The 23,008-nt window shown below is 37.8% G+C and overlaps 4 protein-coding genes across 5 annotated transcripts; 2 read left to right on the plus strand and 2 right to left on the minus strand.

Annotated features, from left to right (window-relative positions):
* Nucleotides 1-193: 193 nt before the first annotated feature.
* On the minus strand, nt 194-2,833 carry LOC106441975 (ran-binding protein M homolog). Its single transcript, XM_048776004.1, has 10 exons — nt 2,338-2,833; nt 2,104-2,250; nt 1,934-2,020; nt 1,796-1,841; nt 1,460-1,536; nt 1,221-1,383; nt 1,077-1,145; nt 932-991; nt 745-831; nt 194-643 (listed from the first exon to the last, which is right to left on the minus strand). Exons 1-10 carry the CDS (start codon nt 2,661-2,663, stop codon nt 359-361), a joined length of 1,347 nt encoding a protein of 448 aa, XP_048631961.1. The 5' UTR covers nt 2,664-2,833; the 3' UTR covers nt 194-358.
* Nucleotides 2,834-10,551: 7,718 nt separating this feature from the next.
* Nucleotides 10,552-11,770, plus strand: LOC106438486 (transcription repressor MYB6). The gene is made up of 3 exons (XM_013879654.3): nt 10,552-10,896; nt 10,993-11,122; nt 11,248-11,770. Exons 1-3 carry the CDS (start codon nt 10,764-10,766, stop codon nt 11,657-11,659), a joined length of 675 nt encoding a protein of 224 aa, XP_013735108.2. The 5' UTR covers nt 10,552-10,763; the 3' UTR covers nt 11,660-11,770.
* A 212-nt stretch (nt 11,771-11,982) lies between these two features.
* On the plus strand, nt 11,983-16,648 carry LOC106449208. The gene is made up of 2 exons (XM_048776005.1): nt 11,983-16,116; nt 16,216-16,648. The coding sequence occupies exons 1-2, from the start codon at nt 14,136-14,138 to the stop codon at nt 16,518-16,520; spliced, it is 2,286 nt and encodes a 761-aa protein (XP_048631962.1). The 5' UTR covers nt 11,983-14,135; the 3' UTR covers nt 16,521-16,648.
* A 1,429-nt stretch (nt 16,649-18,077) lies between these two features.
* On the minus strand, nt 18,078-21,904 carry LOC111199655. 2 transcript variants are annotated; one of them, XM_048776006.1, is made up of 4 exons: nt 21,376-21,904; nt 20,304-21,172; nt 19,626-20,222; nt 18,078-19,342 (listed from the first exon to the last, which is right to left on the minus strand). In XM_048776006.1, exons 2-4 carry the CDS (start codon nt 21,168-21,170, stop codon nt 18,812-18,814), a joined length of 1,995 nt encoding a protein of 664 aa, XP_048631963.1. In that variant the 5' UTR covers nt 21,171-21,172; nt 21,376-21,904; the 3' UTR covers nt 18,078-18,811. The 2 variants fall into 2 exon arrangements, with proteins under 2 accessions (XP_048631963.1, XP_022545391.1); XM_022689670.2 differs by having other exon boundaries at nt 20,304-21,904.
* Nucleotides 21,905-23,008: the final 1,104 nt, after the last annotated feature.

The raw sequence follows: 23,008 nt of genomic DNA on the forward strand, positions 1-23,008 counted from the left end.
TTCCTTAAGTTGAGGATGTTTTGCTTCTTACCCACGTTTCATGTTTCACGTATTTAGTTTATTTCTTTAGTTTTGTATATAAGTATCAGTTGGGAAGAGAATGAGAGGAGAATTGAAGAGAAGATTGTGGTAACTTCGGTAGAGTTTGGCTGAAAGTTTAAACTGTTCAACGAAAAACTATGCTTGGTAAAAATTAGAACAAAGTAAGTAAATTTTTATTTTAATTGTGACACATTTCAACTTTTGCTGATTTTATATGCTATTTCATCTGACCATCTAAATAATATTGGTAAGCCAGAAAACGGTTCAAACGCCACCAATCAAAACCAAATATGTTCCCAAACATAGACGTCTAAAGCTAATCAATTTTCTTTATCCTTTTGCAATTGTTGTTCTCAAGAAGCCGGTTAAGCGACAATGATTCTCCCTGACCATCATTCAATAACCGCTGTTCCAGGCAGCAAGCCATTAACTGTCGGAGAAGTGTCTCAAGATGAGAATACAACCGATCTTTATGTTTTGGATTTGTAGATAAAACCGCTGCATTTACGGCGTCTGCCACTACTTCCCGTTGAGATGCTTCAAGGAAATATCCCACGTTTGATTCTTGGGGACGTTCGTAGACAAGCAGCGCAAAGCAATCCTAAAAAAGAGAAACAAGAGACGAGAATCTCTGACTTTGAAACCCATAGATATCAAATACCAATCCATCACACAAGTTTAAGGTCGAAGAAGCGTCAATACCTCTACAATGTCTTGGAATACATTTAAACCAAAGAACTTGGCTAACTCCACTCTTCCATATTTCACAGCTTCTTCCAATGCTCCAATCTATGCATGTAAAAAAAATTTCCCCCAAAGCATTAAGAGAAATAGTCTAACCACCATCGACCTGATATGCCAATAATATAATAAGGAGCAAAGAGCATACCCGTACTAACTCAATGAACTTTTGACAGCGAAGGAGGAAGCAAACTTCTGATTTATCATCCTGCATATAATACAATTGGGGTAAGAGTTCAAATCAAAATGCGAAGCAGCTTAATTAACACTTTACGACTTGTTTTTCAATCCACCTGTACAAGTTGGGGATAGCAATCCCTGAGTTTAGCAAGAGCAGCATCAATCTCACCCTTCCCTATAAGCTTTGCCAACCAACAGAAGTATACATCAGTTCAGTAATAACAAATAAAAGCAGTACTAATTAAGTAGTTCAATACCTGTCTAAGGATCTTCCTCTCATTCAGTGCATATGCTGTATCTTGCACCTCAACACCGTCTTCTTGAGCAAAGTAGATAGGAGGAACTGTATTTTTAGTAGCTAGGTCGAAAGCTTGAAAAGTCTCTTCATACCCAAAATGAAGCAAGTAATTTTTTACTAGCCTGATGACCAAAAAAAAAAAAAGAAGCTTTAGGAAAATTCATTGCCAACCTGAAAACAGAACAGAAAAGAACAAACCTATAGTTCATGTTTAGTGGTATGGATGCCTTTTCAATGGCTATTTGTTGCTTATTCCTCTCCGATACCTCATACCCCTTACACAACAGAAAAGAAAATCACCATCTAATTTATACCTAAACATTCTTACAGAGTATGTGAATGTTAATCATTGAGTCCAAGTGGTAATGTGTGATCACAAATTATGTACTCAATTTGTATTAGAGAAAACATCTGTCACATTATATATTTAACATAGGGAAAATATGCAAATCGTTTCTTTTTACTACTCAATAAATGTAATTCAATCTAAGATCTAGAAACTCCACTTCTATGAAATAACACAGAGGATCTTACCTTAAAATCAAAAGCAAACTTCTCCAGCCCAAAGTTAACACTAACCCTGCCAACATTCACAACAAAAGCAAAGAGCACAACTATGAACCTCACATGCAAGCAGCTGAATCAAAACAAAGAAGAGAATAAAAGCAATACTCCTCGTTTCGGCTATGTACAGCGACAGTAGGAAACAGAGGACCCTTGATGTACTTGGAGACAGTCCCTACCAGAGTTCCATTTACACTACGACCAATAAGATATGTCAGAAGTGTGACACATGAAATGAACTGGATCTTGATCTCCATTTCAAACATTGATTTACTTACGTGAAAAAGAACTCCTGAGAATCATAGTTTATACCGGCACCAACCGTATCACCGGTTGTATACGCCGGACCAAAGACTTCACCTTGTCTCTTCCCAAGATATATAAGTCCATCTTCACCATGATACCCACAAGTGTTGAGTTCCCATCTAAGTCATTACACAACATGAATAACAAATTAAAGAGTGTCCTAAACCTAATCAAACACAACACGACCGAAACTGACTGAAGTGTACCCAGGATGCCTTCCGGTTTTGAAGTTATCGGTAGTGAAACCAATCGAGACCCTTCCTTTAACGCCAGCGTCTTTGACGTACATCTCGAAGTAGTAAGCGTGACGCTTGAAGGGAGCAGGTTTATTCGCTTGAACGACGCCGACGTCGTGACCGTGCTGGCCAGCGCCGGTGTACTTGAGGGAGAGTTTATCGGGAGAGACGATTAGGAAACCGCCGGAGCTGTTGATGGTGTTTAGCTCGGTGGGTGATTCTTCTTCTTCCTCGTTGGCCATGTCTTCGCGGTTAGAAGAGTGGCGAAATTTGTGAATGAAGTGGGAGGAGTTCATTTGAATCAGAACGCTAGAATTTCGATTTATGGAAACAGAGTTGTTAGAGAGAATATCTCTTTGTTTGTTTCGTTCATTCAAATTATTTTTCTAGAGATGATGATGTTTTTTATGCGATAAAAGCTGTTCCGAAAATGTAACAGCTTAACCAGAGAGAATAACAAAAGTAAACCGGTTCATACAAACAAACCAAATATAGTTTATTTTTTTTTTTTTTTTTTTTTGTCGTCAACTTTACAGACTCATATAGACTCTGTAAACCAAGCCGGAAGATATTGATCCATGTGAACGACGAAAGACGGCTGAATCCTAACACTGCGTGCTAGGCTATCCGCCTTTGTATTCTGCGCTCTTGGTACATGGACGATCTCTGATTGTAGGAAACTTGCTCTCAGACTTTTGATGTCTTCCAAATAACTTGCAAACGCTGGCCACTCTTCTGGTTCCGAAACCATCTTCACCAATTGAGAACAATCCGTTGCAAACGTAACCTGAGATTGACGTAAATTCCTCATACATTCCATAGCCCATAGTAGTGCTTCCATCTCCGCATGTAGAGGAGAAAGGCTAGCCCGAACATTCCTCGCCCCCAGCAACCCAGCGAAGCCTTCTAAAGTGCTGTGCCAACCCTGGCCGGAGAAAGTATCTTTCTCTTTCCAGGAACCATCTGTGAAACACCATCGTCCTGGATTTAACAGTGAAGACCTAATCTCTTCCTGTGGGACCATTCTCTGTTCATTCACTAGTTGGGCTTCAGCCCAAAGGGTTGATTCTGTTTCCGCCAATTTGAGCGTATCCCTAGGATCAATATCCAGATTACTAAAAACCTTACTATTCCTTCCTTTCCAGATATACCATAGTATCCATGCGAACTGATGATCATCTAACTGCGGAAAGACTCTCCAGAAAAGATGATCCATATTTGCAAAAAGGGATTGTGTGGGAAATGTAGTTGGATTTGATGGTATCTTTGAGAGAGCCCAAACCTGAAGTGCTGGAGGACATTCGAAAAACACATGATTTATCGATTCCTCCTCAGCTCCGCATCTTGTACAACATATATCGCCAGTTATCCCTCTCGCTTGTAAATTTTTCTTAACCGCTATACACCCTGTCACCAACTGCCAGAGAAAATGTTTAAGCTTTGGTGGACACCTGACTTTCCAGCAGAATGATTTCAAACCATCGACCGTAGGTCCAAAAAATGCTGGTGGTTTTGCTCTATCCGGGTAAACTCGTTCTACCTGATATCCCGATTTAACCGTGTATTTCCCTTTTGTTGTGAAATGCCATCCATCTTTGTCCTCCAACTGATATCTACTCAGTCGTATACTCTCGATAATTTTCACATCCTGTGGATCCACTAGAGCCTGAAGTGCCTGCGAGTTCCAAATTCCCAAAGTGGGGTCTATAAGAGAAGCCACTGTGAGGTCAGGGTAAAGATTGTGTTGGTTTTTATTTGCTGGTCTCGGGCGAGTGGTTGGGAGCCAAGGATCATTCCATACAGAGATAGAAGATCCTGATCCCACCCGTTTGATTAGTCCTTTGCTAACCAGAGATCTAGCTGATGTAATACTCCGCCATCCATATGACGGAGAGTATGAGCGAATCGGTTCCAGGGGTGAGGCATTCCTGAAATATCGACCTTTAAAAACTCGAGAAAATAAAGTATTTGGCTTCTCGATCAATCGCCAAAACTGTTTACCAAGCATCGCTGTATTGAAATCAGTGATGTCTTTAAAACCCAGTCCTCCTTCCTCCTTGCTAACACATACTTTATCCCAAGATTTCCAATGCATACCTCTCGTACTTCCCCCGGGGCTCCACCAAAATTGGGCTACCGCACCTGTCAGTTTCTTTACGGTTGCCTTAGGCAATCGATAGCAAGACATCACATGATTTGGTAATGCCGTAATCACCGATTTAATAATCACCTCTTTTCCTCCTTTTGTAAAGAACTTAAAAGTCCAACCATTAACCCGTTTGTTTAGTCTATCCTGCACAAAACTAAAAACCTGAACCTTTGAACCCCCAAGATTTTCTGGTAATCCTAGATAAGTTCCCATTCCTCCATGATTCTGAATGCCCAGGATGTCTCTCATTTCCTGTCTGTTGGACTCTTCAATTTTATGTCCAAATTGGATCGAAGACTTCTCAAAATTAATGAGTTGACCTGACACCATCTCATATTCCTTTAAGATTCTGAGAATAGTTTGACATTCCTCTCTCTGGGCTTTGCAAAAGAAAAGACTATCATCCGCAAACAGTAGATGTGAAATGGAAGGACATGCTCGAGCTACCTTCATTCCTGTCAATTGTTTCCCATCCTCCGCCTTTTTAATATTTGCAATCAAAGCCTCAGTGCACAAAATAAATAAATAAGGAGATAACGGATCTCCTTGCCGTAACCCTCTATTCGGAATAATAAGGCCTCTTGGTTGTCCATTTAGTAAAACCCGATATTGAACCGATGATATGCATTCCATCATTAATTTAATCCAATGAAGATCAAAACCCATCTTCTCTAGTAAAGCTTTAATAAAGTCCCATTCCACTCTATCATACGCTTTGCTCATATCCGTTTTAATTGCCATATATTTTCCTTGACATGATTTGTTAGTCCGTAATCCATGAAACATCTCCTGAGCTATAAGAATATTATCAGTTATCAACCTCCCTGCCACGAATGCCGATTGCGTTTCCGAAATAAGAGACGGCAGACAAAGTTTCAGCCGCTGGCACAGAACCTTCGAGATAATTTTATACCCGACATTACATAGACTAATGGGTCTCAATTCCGTCATCCTAGTAGGCCTCTCCGTCTTTGGGATCATACATATATTAGTAATATTTAACCGTGGATCCAAGTCCCCAGACACCAAAAAATTATTTACCATTGTTACCAAATCATTCTTAATGATATGCCAGGAATGCTGGAAAAAAAGAGCCGTCATACCATCCGGTCCTGGCGCCTTCTCTGGATGCATCATAAACAAAGCCTCTTTTACCTCACTCTCAGTCGCCACTCTCAACAATCGTTGATTCATCTGAGGAGTGATACCCGTTGTTACCTCTGAGAGAAAACTATCAAATCCTGTCGGCGAAGTGGTACTAAACAGCTCTTCAAAATAGTCAACAGCCACCTTTTCCACTCCAATATCTTCTGTAATCCAGTTCCCCGCAGCATCATGTAAGCCAACAATCCTATTCCGAACTCGTCGTTGCTTAGTTAAGGCATGATAGAACTTGGTATTTAGATCCCCCGAAGAGTACCACATATTCCTACTTTTCTGGTGCCAATAATCTTCTTCATCCTTATAAGCTTCTTGTAACTTTCTGGAGACCTCCACAATATCCTCCTGTGACCTAGCATTATCTGTCTGAACCTCCTCGAGGGCCTTTTGTAAATCGCTTATTTTCTCCTTGCCATAAGGTGGATTATTTTTCCGCCATTTTGCAATTTCATGTCGACAATTGCTAATTTTTGCTACTATATCATCCTCGCTACGAATCCTATCATCTGACCAACCCGTCGTAATGGATTCCAGAAGCCCCTCTTGCCCTACCCACCTCTTATCAAACCGAAATTGCCCTTTCCTTCTGTGAACTTTATCGTCTAGATACGCCACCACTGGTCGATGATCGGATGCCACCAAACCTAGATATTCTGTGTAAGAACAGGGAAATAGAGTATGCCACTCCTCATTTGCTAGAGCGCGATCTAACCGACACCTTACAGTCACAGCCCCTTTTCCTTTTCCTCTTCTCCCCTGCCACGACATTTTGTTCCCTCTAGCCGGAAATTCCAGAAGTCCAGTATTTCTTATCATGTTATTAAAAGGGATAAAAGAATCCGCACTTCTCAAAGCTCCTCCATCTTTTTCATGATTTCCCGTAATCTCGTTTAAATCACCAATAATAAACCAGGGCTCAGATCTTGCAATGCCATACCTAGTTAATCTTTCCCACACTTGTTCCCTCATTTGTTGAACCGGATCTCCATAAACAAATGTGAGAAACACCTTTTTCCCCAAAGCCACCGCCTCCACATCTATCATTCGATTACTTGAATAGAGTATATTAACTTGATACTCATTATTATAGAAAAGTGCTAGACCACCACTCCTTCCATTTGGTTCCACTGTAACCAGATTATCAAAACCCGAATGTAATTGAAATCTGTGTACAAAGTCATACTCCTGTTTGGTCTCTGATAAAAAAAGAAAATCTGGTTTATGTTTGTGCCATATCTCTCGCAGATAACTCATTGTCCATTTACTTCCCATTCCTCTACAGTTCCAACTTAGTGCTCTCATTAAAAAATATAAAAATACTCCCAAGAGTTAGCAAAATTGGGTTTAATGATACCCTGAAATCCCAACCACCAAAACACCATAACCCCATAAAACACCAAACTTTCACTCCACCCGTCACAATAAAACGGCTTCAATATAATAATGGTACGCCCTGTCCCTATTCCAATGATATACATTATTTCCAAATCCACCTCATCATCTAGTTTGAAACCAATAAACACCATGATAGAAAAAACAAACATATGAGACTTGTTCTTCACGTAAAGCAGAGAAGAATAATCTGTATACATTTCTAAATCATCTTCAATATCTATACCAAATATCAATTCCTTTATTTCCAAAGTAACCACTCTAATCTTCACCAAATAAACCATCTGCGACTGGTTTAAAGAGACCAGCCACAGGTCTCGAGTCGATACAACAAGAACGTTATGTTCTGTCGTGAGCCACTTCCCAAAACCAACAAAACACACAAGTGCCAAATCATTTATTTGTCTTTTAAGAACAATAACCAGCATAAATAATACCGCTTCGAGAATACCAACCCTCCTGTTATGATCACATACGCTCAACAAAATAAACCAAATCCAAAAACCAATACCAAAAATATTATTCCATACGTTCCAAAGACCAAACAAACCACATTTTAATAAATGCCCATTTAAAACCCAGACATACCAAATAAAACTTGAACTGCTCGTAGAGCTTATTGAACCAACAAAAAAACTGAAAGTAAAAAAAAACAAACAAACCCGTAATATAGCTGTCTTCAAAACACCCACAATCCATAAACAGTTAAGGCTTGGGTAGCTGTTTCGGGTGTGAGGTACCCTTTTCTTCCACTTGCTTAGCACCACCACCCCTGTGGAGGCTCTGTTTAGCTTGTACCCGTTTGCGAGGCTACATAAGCACTTGAGCAAACTTGGAGTTGTGTCCACCAGTAACTGAAAACAAAGGCTTGCGCAGCCCCGTTTTCTTCTCCGCCGCCGTTTCCCCCTTACCCTCAACAATGCCTCCAGTTCTATCTTCTTCGACAACTTCTGTTGTCCCCACCTGATCCATATCTGTTCCTTCTCCATCTGTAAGATATTTCCAGTTCGACCCCTTAATGATTGTGCTTGATCTTCTGGATTCCGCATCCACTCCGAGGATCTGAATGATAACCATATCCTAAAAAGCCCAATCGTATCTCCATTCCCAACCCCTTTCGATTGAAACTCTATCGAACTCGTTATTAGGTAATTGATTCGCAGATCTCCGCTGAGTTCCCCTAATTTCCCATCTCCATATGATTCTCCTCGAATCGTGAAATTCCTATGAGCACCCGGATCCCAATCTCGATCGAACATCCAAACCCTAATTTGACGTGTACATTTTCTAAAACATGAAAAACGCAATATTTATTTTTAAATAACCAAATATAGTTTATCAAACCCGAAAATTCATTGATTGGTATTAGTTTTTTTTTTGTCAAGGATTCTTGATACTAGTTATGATACTTTTTTTGATGACAAAAAAAAAGTTATGATATTTTTCTTTTGCACAAAAAAAAATTATGATATTTTTCATATTCACAAATATAATATCGAATTATGAAATTTGGGTGTTAAATTTTCTTTACAGAAATATAACACTGTAAAAATTTTATTCAAATAACTGAAAATCGACTCTGGATTCAGCTCATTAAAACTTGGAATTTACTTTCAAAAATTATTAAAAGAATTTAAAGAACATTTTATTAAAAACTCAATTTAAAAACAATTACTTAACTTCTATAGGTTTAATAAATAAAATTAACTATGGTTCCACACTTGTTATAAGAAGGCTTTTTGAATAAATTTTAAATTTATTCAAAAAAAAAACTTTATTAATATATGTCCATAGTTATTACACTTTTCTTTACTTCCGCAATTCTAAATATTTTTTATTCACAGAAAATATGAGATCCAAAATTTTACGTTGTTAACCTCGGTATCTCAGCCGGGATTTTTGACTCATGATTTGATATTTTTTTATATTTTTCGGATAAGAGACGACTCTTATATCTCTTATTTAAGAGACGGGTCTTAACTTTTCTTAGTTAAAATCTAAAAAAACTAAGAACCGTTTCTTATCGGAAACTAAAAACTTCAGTTAAGACTTAAGATACTTGTTTAAAAGACTGGGGTTAATCATGGTCTAACATCCACTATTTAAGAGTCTGCCTTTAATTTGTACAAACTAGTCAAATACTTGTTTTTTTAACTAAATAATTCCCGATGAAATTGCCCGAGAAAAACTGGAGGTAGTTACAACAAGGGGTGTCCGCCGTCCTCTAGCATCACTGCCCTCACTAGGAACAACACAGATCTACTCCATAAACATCGGATCTCTACCGGGAGAGAATCTCAGAGCTTCACCTCTGCTAACACAGAAAAGACTATGGATATGACAGAAAAAGCGGAAGAAAAACATAAGGAGGGCTCCGGCGACCGCAAAAGGACACTACGGCCACCGGAATAGGAAACAAAACGGTAGGAGGGTAATAGTAAGTAGAGGGAAGGAAGAGGGAAGGAAGAGGATATGGTTTTTAGAGAGAGAGAGAGAGTGGTTTGTTTAAACTTGTTTTCTGTAAATACACTTGGGGACATTATCTTCTTCATCTTCTACAAATTTTATTTGCTGCCAATTGTATGGTTTGATCATGGGGTGGTTTCTTGGTTAATTGTCTGATCTTAATGCATAACTTTCAAAACACTAAAAGCATAGTTGAAATTCTCATCAGATATTTGTAAGACATGAGAGTTCGTTGAATTCCCGATCAGAACTTACTAGTTTCCTTATCAATGTTTATTTATTCTTCCAAGTCTGAAGGAGGGTCATTGGATCAGCAAGCTAAGCATGAAAAAATTGAGCTTTCAGACAACATTTTGGATAGTTTAGCAGAATTCCAAAAACAAGTTCACGGACAGAAACACATGTTCTGGAAAGTTTTTGTCAAGCCCGTCTTTTACCATATATAGAAATGTAGAAACCCAACATGGCCTTATTAGTTCAACAATTCATTTTTTATATAAGAAATGAAAATAAATTGGCGCATATACTGTTAACAATCATATATTTGACTCATCAACTGTTGGTGGTAAGAAAATCATTTGCTGATTTTCGTGAAAATGATGTATACAAAGATTTCTGTTTTGTTATAATAGTTTAATTCTCTTGTGAATGACAAAATTTTCATTTGTGTAGTATGATGTTCTTTTACTTCTATTTCAAATGACATATGAATAGATTCGACTAATATCTCCATTTGTATAAAAAAATATCAAATTAAAAAGGGAGAATTTGTGACAAATGACCAGAAAATAGAAGAAGAAAAAAACTAAAAATTTTGAAGTTTCTGATGTATCCAAATAAAACTCCCAACCTATATAAGAAATGTCAAGTTTTTTTTACTTTTGTATTTGTCTGAACTCTCAACGACCTATAAGAAAGAGGAAAAAAAAAAAACAAAAAGCAGAATCTAAGGAGAAAAAATGGGAAATGAGATAAAGAAAATAAAAGGTTACCTACCAAAATCCCCCACACACGACACAGCAAAGCACATCCTCTCTCTCACACATAATCACATGTATATGTACCAACTCGGTCAAAAAGTCACCTCCTTTTTTTTATAAGAGACCCAAACTCTCCGCACATCTTGCTTTGCTCTCTTCTCTCTCTCTCTCTCTCTCTCTCTCTCTCTCTCTCTCTCTCTCTCTCTCTCTCTCGCGTACACGCAAAACCATATTAATCCACCATCACCATGGGAAGATCTCCTTGTTGCGAGAAAGCCCACACAAACAAAGGAGCTTGGACCAAAGAAGAAGACCAACGTCTCATCGACTACATCCGTATTCACGGCGAAGGTAGCTGGCGTTCACTTCCCAAATCCGCAGGTCTCATAACTATTTTCTCATAATTATTGAGTTTAAATCACAAATACTTTGGTCTATATATATATTCAGTAATCATTATTCCTTTGATTGCAACAGGATTGTTACGGTGTGGTAAAAGTTGTAGATTGAGATGGATTAATTACCTTCGTCCTGATCTCAAACGTGGCAATTTTTCTGATGAAGAAGACAAAGTTATCATCAAACTCCATAGCTTACTCGGCAACAAGTAATTAAACTTTCCATTTTTAAAATTTTCCCGGGAAATAAATTTCAACCTTCCAAGAAACAGAGAAAAAAATAGAAACAAGGTCATTATCAGTAGTTAACCTTTGGATGTTTTTTTCTTTGCAGATGGTCTTTGATCGCGGGAAGATTGCCTGGAAGAACAGACAATGAAATTAAAAATTATTGGAACACTCATATTAAAAGGAAGCTTCTTAGCCATGGAATCGACCCACAAACTCATCGTCCGATCAAAGATTCCATCGCCGTTGAAAACTCTTTTACCGTCAGGCCGAAGACGGAAAATTCCTCCGGTAACGTAGCATCCACAAGCGGCACAACGACTGATGAGGATATCCGACAGAACGGTGATTGTTATTACAATGATAATTCAGGAGAGAAAGAGGTTAATCTGGACTTAACTCTTGGGTCCGGATCAACTTCTTTAGTCAGGTCGGGTGGGAGAAGTGGAAACGGATCATCAGCAGATTCAAAGCCGTGGTGGGATCCAGTGATGGCGGCGCGTTTGTCACTGTTGTGATTATTACTTCAGTTTCTTTTGTTTTAGTTTTGTTCATATATATATTTACCTTTTAAAGGCTTTTATTGGAAAATTTTCACCGTTGTGGTAAGAACAATGACTTTACCGTTCTTTCGTAACATTATCAATCGGTACGATCAGCGCCGTGCATAGTGTGTTACCGATCATTCCTTTATTATTCTTTCCAACTTTAAATCGTAACCGTCACCATCAGCTTGGTATTTAGTAGTATTATAAAAATATGTATAAGCATATTAGATCACGATCAGCATGAGTGAATTTGAACTTTTTAATTTCAAAAGTTATTGTCGAAATTTCTAAGCGTAATCCATCAGGAGTGAAATGTGAACAGAGTTTTGGACTATTTTGGATGAACCGTTATCCACTTTTCCATGTAGATACAGATGGATATTGCTTATAGCCGAGGACTTCTAGAAACTTGAATTAGGTTACAACGGGACCATATATATAGTATATTAGTATAGCAACTTACAGCAAATATCTTGGTCATTATATATACCTTCTTTTTTTCTTCTAAAGAACTACATCATAATATTTCCCACAGATTGTTGCTGTTAACAAATCTCAACAAATTCCCTAATCCATAATAGTTAATTTAGTAAAAATTACTTTCGCACATTTGGAAGGAGTACTTTCTGGAGCCACAGCAGAAAATGAGTTCTATAACTGTTTCTCATCTCAATCCACATGGAAACATATAAGAGAGCAAAGAGGAAAAAAGTGATGGAGCCAGTATAGTCTGGTTCTCGCAAAGTATTACTCGATTCTCTTTCATCAGTTGGCTAGCGGTCAAAGATAGGGTGGCAACGGGATGCGTATGAAAAGAAATTTTGATGCCTTTTTTTTTGTCCTTGCACCTACACTATGAAATAGGAGTGGTAGGAAGCCTTTTCGGGAGGACACCCGATTCATATTGGAAAACACTTACCTGGCTAGTGGCTACTACTCACACGTATGACTTTCTCAATTTCATACTTCTGAGATTAGTATTTCAGGTGACCATCTACTACATCTTGAGATAATATAATGATAAGCGTCACAAGCACATCACTAGAACGGTGAAACAGTTAGCTCGGGAGATTGGCAAAACGATATGGAATCATATTATGTCAACTAAGTATTACTCAAAGCCAATAATGCTCCTGGGTCTTTTACACAGATGGTTCGAAGGTTATGAAAGTGTTACGTAGTCTGGTTTGTTTCTATCGTTTCAATTCTTGAAGTATTCATTAGTATGTACCCTTTTTAAAAAAACTTTTGATCAACAAATTTAACATATCATAGAAAAAAATTGTATCTATTGATTTAATTACAATACAGTGGAAAACAAGACAGTTCTGAGAATCTGAGATAGGAAATGGAATGTGAAGAAACAGCTGATTGATCGGATAAATGAACAGCTTAAAATAATTTAATTTTAATAAAAATAAAGAGATAAAGAAGAATAAGACAAGGGAGAAGACATGTGACATGTTTTAGGAAAGTAGGTGGCCGAATCTATCATTATAACCATATTGTATGATTTGATAAAAAAAAAAATATTGTATGATTTGATAAAAAAAAACATATTGTATGATAATTGACTTCAGCTAATTTATTAAAAGTATAGATATTTATGCTATAACTTTATATATCTGTAATTTATATAAAAATATCGGAATCTGGATACAACTTATTTCAATATGGTGTTAGCAAATATAAACTGGGAAAATTGGAAAAATGGGACACTTTGAACTTTTATTTGTCACAATAGGATTTCTGATATTTTGGACAATTCTGGACATATTTTACCCTTTTTTAATAGAAAAAATAGTAAACTGAATTTTAAAAATGTTAAAAAATATCAAAACTATTGGAAACATAAGTATGACAATATATATGTTTAAATTGTTTTTTTTTTTAAAATGAATCATATTTTATTTCATCTTCTAGCTACAGTTATAATACTCATTCTGGTCATCTACTTAGTCTAGAATTCGGCTACTAATGTTTATACATAGATATATCTTTGGTATACAACGTAACCTATCTTTTCTTATATATTCTAACCAAAGCTAGGTTACGTTACGTTATAATCAAGAAAGATGTCTTTCTTATACCTTTAGCTTGGTTACGACATGTAGCCACAATGCGTTGATATACCCTATCTATATTTGGAGCCATGATGTGGTCTGCCTTTTACCTTATGTGGCGCCTAGGGAAGAATATGTTTCACATCTACTCTACTGTGTTCTGACTTACATAGGTTATACATTCTACAGGAAATCCGAAAAATATGGAAACTTCCATAATCGGTTAAAGATGTTTCCTAAATCTAAACTAAATCTTCCCTAAATATCTCCAAGAATATTTTCTCCCACGTTTTTCTCCTTCTCCCACGATCTTTTGTCGTCGTTCTTTGTGTTTCTCTCTTCTTCATCGACATAATCATCTCTCTTTTCTCTATCAATACAACATGGTTCTAATCTATGTCAAATCGGGTGAATGGATGTGTAGTCGCGGTGATGACTGGAGTTTCGTGGTAGACAAAGAAAGGCGTGGTCGAATGGTAACATTAGCAACTACTACTACGTTGAAGCAGCTCAAGATAATGGTGTGTGAGGATTATGGGGTGGACCATAATGCCATTAATGCCGAGTTCAGTTATTCGTTGTTGAATCAAAAAGGGAATCCTCCTATTATTATCACCAATGATCGGCAAGCATCTAATTTTGTGGGCTATGCAAAGAGGGAATCGTCTACTACCTTGTGTGTGATGTTCTCTGTTTCCGGTGTAAATCAAAAGGAACGAGTCAATATCGATTTGAATAAGGAGCCTTGCGATTCAAGTAATGTTGAGGATGAAGAAGTTCCTGAGATAAATCGAGCAGAGTTTGTCAAGCCGTCAAAGGAGTCTTTTGTTAAAAGAACGAATCATGTCGCTGCAGATGGTTGCGGTCCTTTAAGGAGTGAAAACATTGAACTTTTTCAAAACAATGGAGACAGTGATAAGGATGGTCGAGCTTGGAGAGGAGACTTCGTGAAGAAGGATCAAATTTTCACAAGTAAAGGGGTTCTGAAGGCAACAATGGAAATTTTAGCGATGAAGAATAATTTCGATTACACTGTTATCAAATCCACGAGAAAATGGTGGTATATTCGATGTAAAGATGCATTGTGCAACTGGACTGTGCGTGCAGAAGGAATAGATGGGTCTACATATTTCATGATCAACCAATGTGATGGAAGACATTCATGTGCTCCTTCAAAGAAAAGGAAATTCGGAAAAACAGCATCAGCAAGAACAATTGGGACTCTGATACAACATCGATTTGATGATGCAAACGATGGCCCAAAACCGAATGACATCATTCAATTTATGAGAATGGAGCATAGTTGTGAGATTACTTATTGGCACGCTTGGGAAGCTCGTGAGTTTGCTATTGCAGCTGCTAGAGGTATACCAGATCGCAGTTACTCTAAAATACCAGCATATCTGCATATGATTAAAGAAGCAAATCCTGGTACGCATACTCACTATGAAACTAATGAGAAGGGAAGATTCATGTATCTATTTATGTCATTTGGGCAATCAGTTAGAGGATTCTACAATGCAATGCGAAGGGTGATTGTTGTTGACGGAACTTTTCTGAAAAATAAATACAAAGGGACACTTCTTGTTGCTACTGCTGTAGATGGTAACTCTAATTTGTATCCGATTGCATTTGGGGTTGTTGATTCAGAGAATGACGATTCTTGGGGGTGGTTCTTCAGACAGTTGAAAGTGGTTATTGCTGATTGTCAAGACCTAGCTTTTGTCTCAGATAGAAATGCGTCTATTTCTAAAGCTATTGGGACTGTCTACCCTCGATCAGCACATGGAATTTGCATTCATCACTTATTGACCAATGTGGTCTCATTTTTCAAGACAAAAGGATTGACTGCGTTGGTAGAAAAGGCTTCACGGGCATATAGATACACTGAATTTCAAGAACGTATCACCGAAATTTTTGATATGAGTCCTGAGCTTGGAAGATATCTACGGGAGGCTGATGTGCGCAAATGGGCTCGTTCTCTCTTCCCTGGTTCCAGGTATGACATTAGGACCACGAACCCTGCAGAGTCTATAAATTCAGTTCTTAGAATACCTAGAGAATATCCGGTTATTCCTTTGCTTGATAGTATAAGAGAACTGTTGACTCGATGGTTCTATGAGCGTCGCTTGTTAAGCTCAAAGCATCTAGATCCTTTAACCGCTAAGGTGGAGAGAAAGATTGATAGGAGAATTGTGAAGGCAAAAGGATTCCAGGTTTACAAGGTTGACAACTTCAGATCGGTTGTAAAAGGAGACATATATGATTGTCATGTTGATTTGGAAAGAAGAACATGCACATGTGGTAAGTATGATATAGGAAAAATTCCTTGCCGACACGCCATTCCTGCAATTTATTCACGAGGTATGGAAGTATAAACACATGAATACTTGAGAATTATTTATTTTCGGGATTTTCATCATATAGACTTCATATTGATCAAGTTTTTTTTGAGATTGACAGGTATGGAAGTGCACAGATTCACTGACGCCTTATACAGCACTGCAGCGTGGAGAACCGCCTATGCAGATTCCATTAATCCAATAGCAGTTGTAGAGTCAGAATGGAATGTCCCTGCTGAGGTTAAACTTGCAAAGGTTTTACCACCAAAGACAAGAAAGAGTGCTGGTCGACCAGTAAAGAGAAGGTATGAATCAGTAGAAGACAAGATCGCATCTTCTCAAGGATCAAAGAAGAATAAAAAGCATAAGTGTAGCCGTTGTGGAACTGAAGGACACAAGAGAGGAACATGCGATTTACCCATCTAGTTTGTTATGTGTCTGCATCTGTCTCTGTTTTTTTCTTTATTGCTTTTGAAACAATTTGATCTTCTGTTTAAGAACCTATTTGACAATTTGGTATTTGCTAAACTATAGAGACAAATCGATTTATTCTAGTAACAATCAAAGTAATTGCAAAATAATTCGTTTCAGTAGATGATGATCACCTCGAAATAACAAGAAACATGGTCTTAACTTCTTTGAAAATAAGAAACAACAAGTTGAGGAAGCACATAAAAGTAGTTGAACATCATGCATAGATATGGTACAAGAAGACCATCACCAAACAACACACAAACAAAGCTTTTATGCCCCTAAGTTCCCTAATGCATTCCAAGGTCTTCTCTTCGCAATGGCACATTGCATCTTCCATCTCTTGAATTCTACTCTCATGGCGTGTCATCATGGCCTCACCAGCTCTCACTGATTTCTGAAACTCGGAATTGTCAACGAGTAACACGTCAAACAGGTCTTGGAAGTCTTCAATCTCCTCAACAACTGACTTGTCAGTCCATTTGAACAAGTGGGTTTTGTCCTTCATCAGTAACATCCAATACACAATTAGATTGACTAATTCTACTCTCATCGGACAACAACGAGACAGTTATATGATAACATGACTAACCTTTTGAGATCCCAAAGGACAACAATGAAATAATCTTCCCGGATTTTGAATTGTTTTTGAAGTGAAACGATTCACTGCCTCACCGCAATTGCATCTTGTGGGAATTCCCCGTTGTTTCGCGAGGCGATCTCTTGTAGTGGATGAAGAATTTACTGAAGACATGAGGGAGTCGATCTCCAAATTTTCGCCGCTGCAATCTCTCTGTCGAGGAAGAATGAGGAAGAAAAGAGATTAGGTCAAAAAAATAACCAAAACTACGTCGTTTCATACTCCCAGAACGCGTATTCTAGCTAAGGCAGAGCAGAAAAAAATCATTTTGAATTTATCGATAACACCACAAGAACTTTGTCTTTGAACCCTCTAAATTAGTGTTTAAACATCTATCAAACATAGTGGACGGACGTACTTAGATAGTGACCAATGTACAAAAATAATCAATAAATAGGTGTGTGTTTGAGGCGTTGGATTAATTTGTATTTGGTTTTAGTTAAGGGTTTGGTTAGAGTATGTCTACGGTTATGGTTTTAGAGTTTATTTAGGGTTAAGGGTTTGACTATGAATTACAGATTTAGGGTTTGTTTAGGGTATGATTAAGAATCATGATTGTATTATGGTTTTAGGGTTTGGTTAGGGTATGTCTATGGTTATGGTTTAAGTTAAGGGTTTGGTTAGGGTATGTCTATGGTTATGGTTTTAGTTAAGGGTTTGTTTAGGGTTTGGGTCCTCAGTTTTTATGATTTTGTTCTTTATAGGGTTGTTTCATAATTTATACAAAATCAAAGCTAGAGTTGTTTCTTAATTCAAATCAAATACCAAAGCCAAAGTTGTTTTCTAATTCTAACAAACCAAACTACTAAAATCACAGTTAATCAATCATCCTCCAGGTCAAAGACCTCAGACCTCTCCCATGGTGAAGGCACATATCGTGTCATAACCTCAGCAAAGATGGGGTCGTGTGCAGCCTCCCATAAGTCCACTCCAATCTTCTGTCTACAACCCATAATGATTTCATCATCCACTAAACTGACGTCAAGACCAAGCAGCGAGCATTCCAAGTGCTTCAAAGCGTATGCACCGCAATCACAACAACTTTTATTCAATCTCAACTTCATAGGCACATCCACGATAGAATATGATGAGAGGAGTAGCTGCTTCTGTCTTTCTTGTGGTGCAACGGACTTCACAATCCTAGGAATGATAGCAGCAAACTTCTCAACGTACTGTCTGTTCTTTCCCCGACCGCAATCAAAGACTTCTACTTTTCTTTCAATGATGTTTACACAGACACCAACCCAGTGATTACCTGCGTTCGTGTCCACAAAAATTTGTAAACGAAGAAATGTATACTAGGATGTAAAAAGAACTGAATGGTTACCATTTACAAACAGAGGAAAGTAGAGTCGATCAACATCAACACCCCAAACTAGATCAGTCCGCCCATGAGATGGAAGCTCTCCTCTGCCGTACCCAAGAAGGAAATCAGGCAATTGATAGGCTTTTTTGTTTGGTAAAAACTTCTTGTATGCAGCGTCTACTTGGAGGCAAAACATAGCACTCATGAAAGCAACACGCCGAGGGGCCCAACGATTCAATGTAGTGTTCACACGCCATATAAACATAACCGCATCCATCTCCTAAAAATTTACAATGAAAGTTAAGTAATATAGCATATAAGAAGTGTTAGGAAGATAAATTCACTAAAGGTTAGTACAAGATTCATTACCTCGTTTCCAAGCCATTTTCCAGCACTTACTACTCTTGTAGCTACAGACAAATTAAAGCATGTAGGACCAATTGTTAAAGGTATAGGCTTTAATGCCCATTCCGTGAATCCTTTCCATGACTCTTCGGAGATATAATAAAGTGACGCCTGCGGAGAAGCATCTTCTGGCAATGGTGAATCGCTAAGCTGAAGTCCATGACCTTTTCTTTTGCACCATTTCTCCCACTGTGACGGCGGTGGAGCTGTATTCATCTCTGTCTTTTCTTTCTTTACTGGATTATCCACTGAACCTCGGACCGAAGTCATTGGAGTCCACCAGTCTTCTTCTTTTTTGTCCTGAGATGGATCAAAGCCTGGCACATACGACGTCTGAGAAAGCCCTTCAACCCCTTGTGTACCTATCCCGCGACCCAAATCATCTGCTTCACTATAATTCACATCGAATGTAGTCTCGGAACCATCCTGTTATTTCATGACAAATAAGCAATAATTGAGATACCAAAATACATTATCATTAATAATTATTTTACATAAAAGTTCCAGACCATTACATAAGTTCAAACAAGACACTTACAAACCAAGAACACTTACACACCAAGCACACATACAAACCGAGACCTTATAAAGTACAACAAAATTCAGGCCGATAACTTAGATGCCAATAAAACAAACAGACACGCAAACCACGAACTTAAACAAGACAAAATAACATTGAAGAGGATGGTGAAGACTAGTGTTTGTTTACCCCGCGTGTGGACCTCCTCAACGGTGCCTGGCTCGTCGATGGCTTTGTCGGTGAAGGCTCTCCAAGCTCAACTTCAACGCTGGCTTCCTTACGTGATTGTTTAAGCTCTGTCCGCATCTGCTCAAATGTCTCGGCCATCTGTTTCTGTATCCTTTGTTCCATTCCAGAGAAGTTGTGCTCAAACAACTGTGTCATAAAAGCCTTCATGTCTTCATTAAAAGGAGCTTGCTTTGCGCCACTTGCGAGAACCTTATGCTTTCTCTTCTCCATACCACGATCGGGAAGCCTCTTTTTACCCCTCTTTGATCTAGAACCAACGTTTTTTGATCCTTTCGGAGTCTGAAAGTCGTCATCACTCTCGGCTGCTTCAACATTCACGCTTGCTTCATCATTCACAGCTGATTCGTCATCGAGAGATAAAGAAATCACTTCATTTTCTTCAGTTTCCCAAACATGCTCACTAAAATCATGCCCCTTCTTTATCATCTCCATCAGAACCTTGATTCTGTCATCCTCCACATCATCATCTCTGCGAAACGCCTGAGCTTTGACAACATCATAATTTCCTGTCCATGAGATGTATGGGTAGATGTCATCCTACACAAGACAGGGAAATACAGTTAGATACTAACTACTCATTTCAAACCGGAAAGAGTCGTCATAAATAGATAAAATTACCTTGGGTGTAATAATCTCCTCCAAGCGAATGATCTCCTCATATGACACCTTCGCAGCTCCCATCCAGTTTATGCATCTAGGACCGTCCTTGAAACCCTTATCCAGCTTTTTTCCACAAAGCTTCCCGATTTTTGGCACCGCTTCCATTGCCCAAATCTGCAAGGCGTATGAGAAGCCATCCAAGACATAGCTAGTGGTCTTTTCCTTCAGTTGGGAACGATTTTTGGCTATGGATTTGCAGAGAAGGTCATAAGCAGCAACTCCCCAAGGATACCTTCGAACTCTGTCAAGATCCATGACCACCGCGATGTACTTCAGGGGGATATTAGCCTTCTCATCTCTCGCCAATACCACACAAAGAATGATCGCCAAGTAGATAAGACGTATGCGATCTGCATTCTTCCATTTCTTTACAGCTTCCTTGTCCTTAGTCCACAGGTTGAAGAGTGTAATTGTTCCATCTTTTCTCCTCAAAACCTTGCTCCAGAAACCACCATCATATTTCCACTCTTCAAACTCCTCAATCGAAATGTGAGTATCGCATTCAAACCCGGTTACGGCGTGGAACTCTTGCAATGAGAATCGAAGCGGTCTCCTCGCAAAGACAAACCATAGCTCGTGCTGTAAGAAAGTCACCAGCTCCCTACACAAGAAGCTGTGTATCACCCTCGCAGAGTATCCAAGACCATTCTCATGGAGCTTAAAAATCTGATGAAAAACCGGGTCTTTCTTCACGACATCCAACTCCTTTGGCAGCCACGCTTGGAACTTTCGGATTATGTAGTCGATCCTGCAGTTGTTGTTGATCTGAGTAACTCGGGGCTCCTCGCCCTCCTTAAAAAGCCTCTTCGGTAGCTCCTCAGACATAGCTACAAACCGTGACAAAATTATTAGTTCAACATGTAAAGGTTTCAATATCATCACACATGTAAAGGTTTCAATAATATCAACCAATCCGTGAAACAAAATTATTTTAAGAAACACGGCAAATCATTTTAAAAAAAAATCAAGCTTTAATGGAAGAACACTTCGATTTCGTTTAATATGAGAATCTATAGATGAAATCCAATACCTTCTGTGAAGAATTGTGAGATTGAGAGGCGAAATTGATGGAAGAACACTTCGAAAATCGATTTGACCCGACGAAGAGGAAGAACGATTCGCAGCCGTTGTGTCTTCAGTGAGATCGAAAAGGATGGTGACGGAGACGAGAGTAGAGACCACGGGCTGATGAAACACCGACGAAGAACAGAGCTTCTCACCGTTGAACCCTAAATCGCCGTGGGAGAGCGACGAGTCTACGACGGAGAAGACAAAGAGAAAGGGGAATTAGGTTTGCGGCATCCCGCGTCTCCTTTTTTCCCATTTAGTGTTTTTTTTATTTTTTAATTTTTATAGATTTTAATTTTAACATTAAAATCTATTACGAAAATTATTATAATTTATAATTTAAATTCAACATAATTGGTAAATTAAGGGTACTTTGGTATTTTACAAGATCTAAAATCCTATTTTCCTAAAATATCTTCTAGAAATCCTAATGTGACAAATCCAAGTTCAAAGTGTCCTATTTATCCAATTTTCCCAATATAAAATGTACAACAAAAGAAAGAATCATGTGCGTGAGAAGAGGAAGAAGGTATGGGAATGTGGGATTTAGGTGAGATCCAGCCAAACATGACAACCTCCTTTCCTGGAAATTAAAAAGAAGCTGTCACTTTCCATTTTATAATCTATACTATTAAAAGGGAAGCATTTTAAAAAAATCTACTTATGCAAGGTTGTTTGGACCTATTAGTTAGACTAACATCATATAATTCAGTCTATTTTTAAGCCAAAGTAATATTCCATACGTCAACTCATAATTTCCTTGATGTACAAAAAGAGATATTGTAACTAACAACGATATTTTACGTAAATATTTTATTATTATTTTCTTAACATAGAAAATAACTTAAGGATATAGTCATAACAAACGGATTAATATTAATGTACATATTTTTGGACCCTACATATAGATTATCGAACATATGATGCGTACCTTTGTATTAAAAACTTAACAATATTCATTGCACTTTTTAAGTGATATGTTATTCATGTATTTCTTGACTCTTTTTATGAAATGTTATCACAAATTTAATACCTGAAATTGAAAACTATATCAATACTAAAAATAATTGGTTTTATAATAATGTAAATTGATAGTTGTAACTATGATATAAATATATGCGAGGAAAATTCATATTTAAAATTGATAGCTTGTGTGTTAATGACAATGTTTTGAAAACCGAACGGGACACTGATTCAACATTGCACCTGGGTCAATGGCCGGACCAGTTTAATCGGTTTAACCGCTTAATTTTAATTTAATTTTATATTAAGTAACTATATATATGTAAGTATAACTATAAATTAATTTTGATATAAGTTTATATCAATGTTATATTTTAAAAATAAAATAAAAAATAAAATTCAAAATTCAAAAACTAAAACTAATTTATTTATATATGTAGTAGAAAACAATATTAAATTTTGATGAAATCTTATTAAAATTTGCAATTTTTTTTATTTTTTAACTTGAATTTGCGAAAACTGGGTTTTAATATTGAACTAGGTCCGATTTAACTCAAATTCGGTTTCTAGCATAACTCGGAACCAGTTAGAAGAGTGAGTCATGATCCGACTGGTTCGATCATACGGTCCGA

The sequence above is a fragment of the Brassica napus genome, chromosome A3 (assembly GCF_020379485.1).
Source record: "Brassica napus cultivar Da-Ae chromosome A3, Da-Ae, whole genome shotgun sequence".
In the NCBI taxonomy this organism is placed as follows: domain Eukaryota; kingdom Viridiplantae; phylum Streptophyta; class Magnoliopsida; order Brassicales; family Brassicaceae; genus Brassica; species Brassica napus.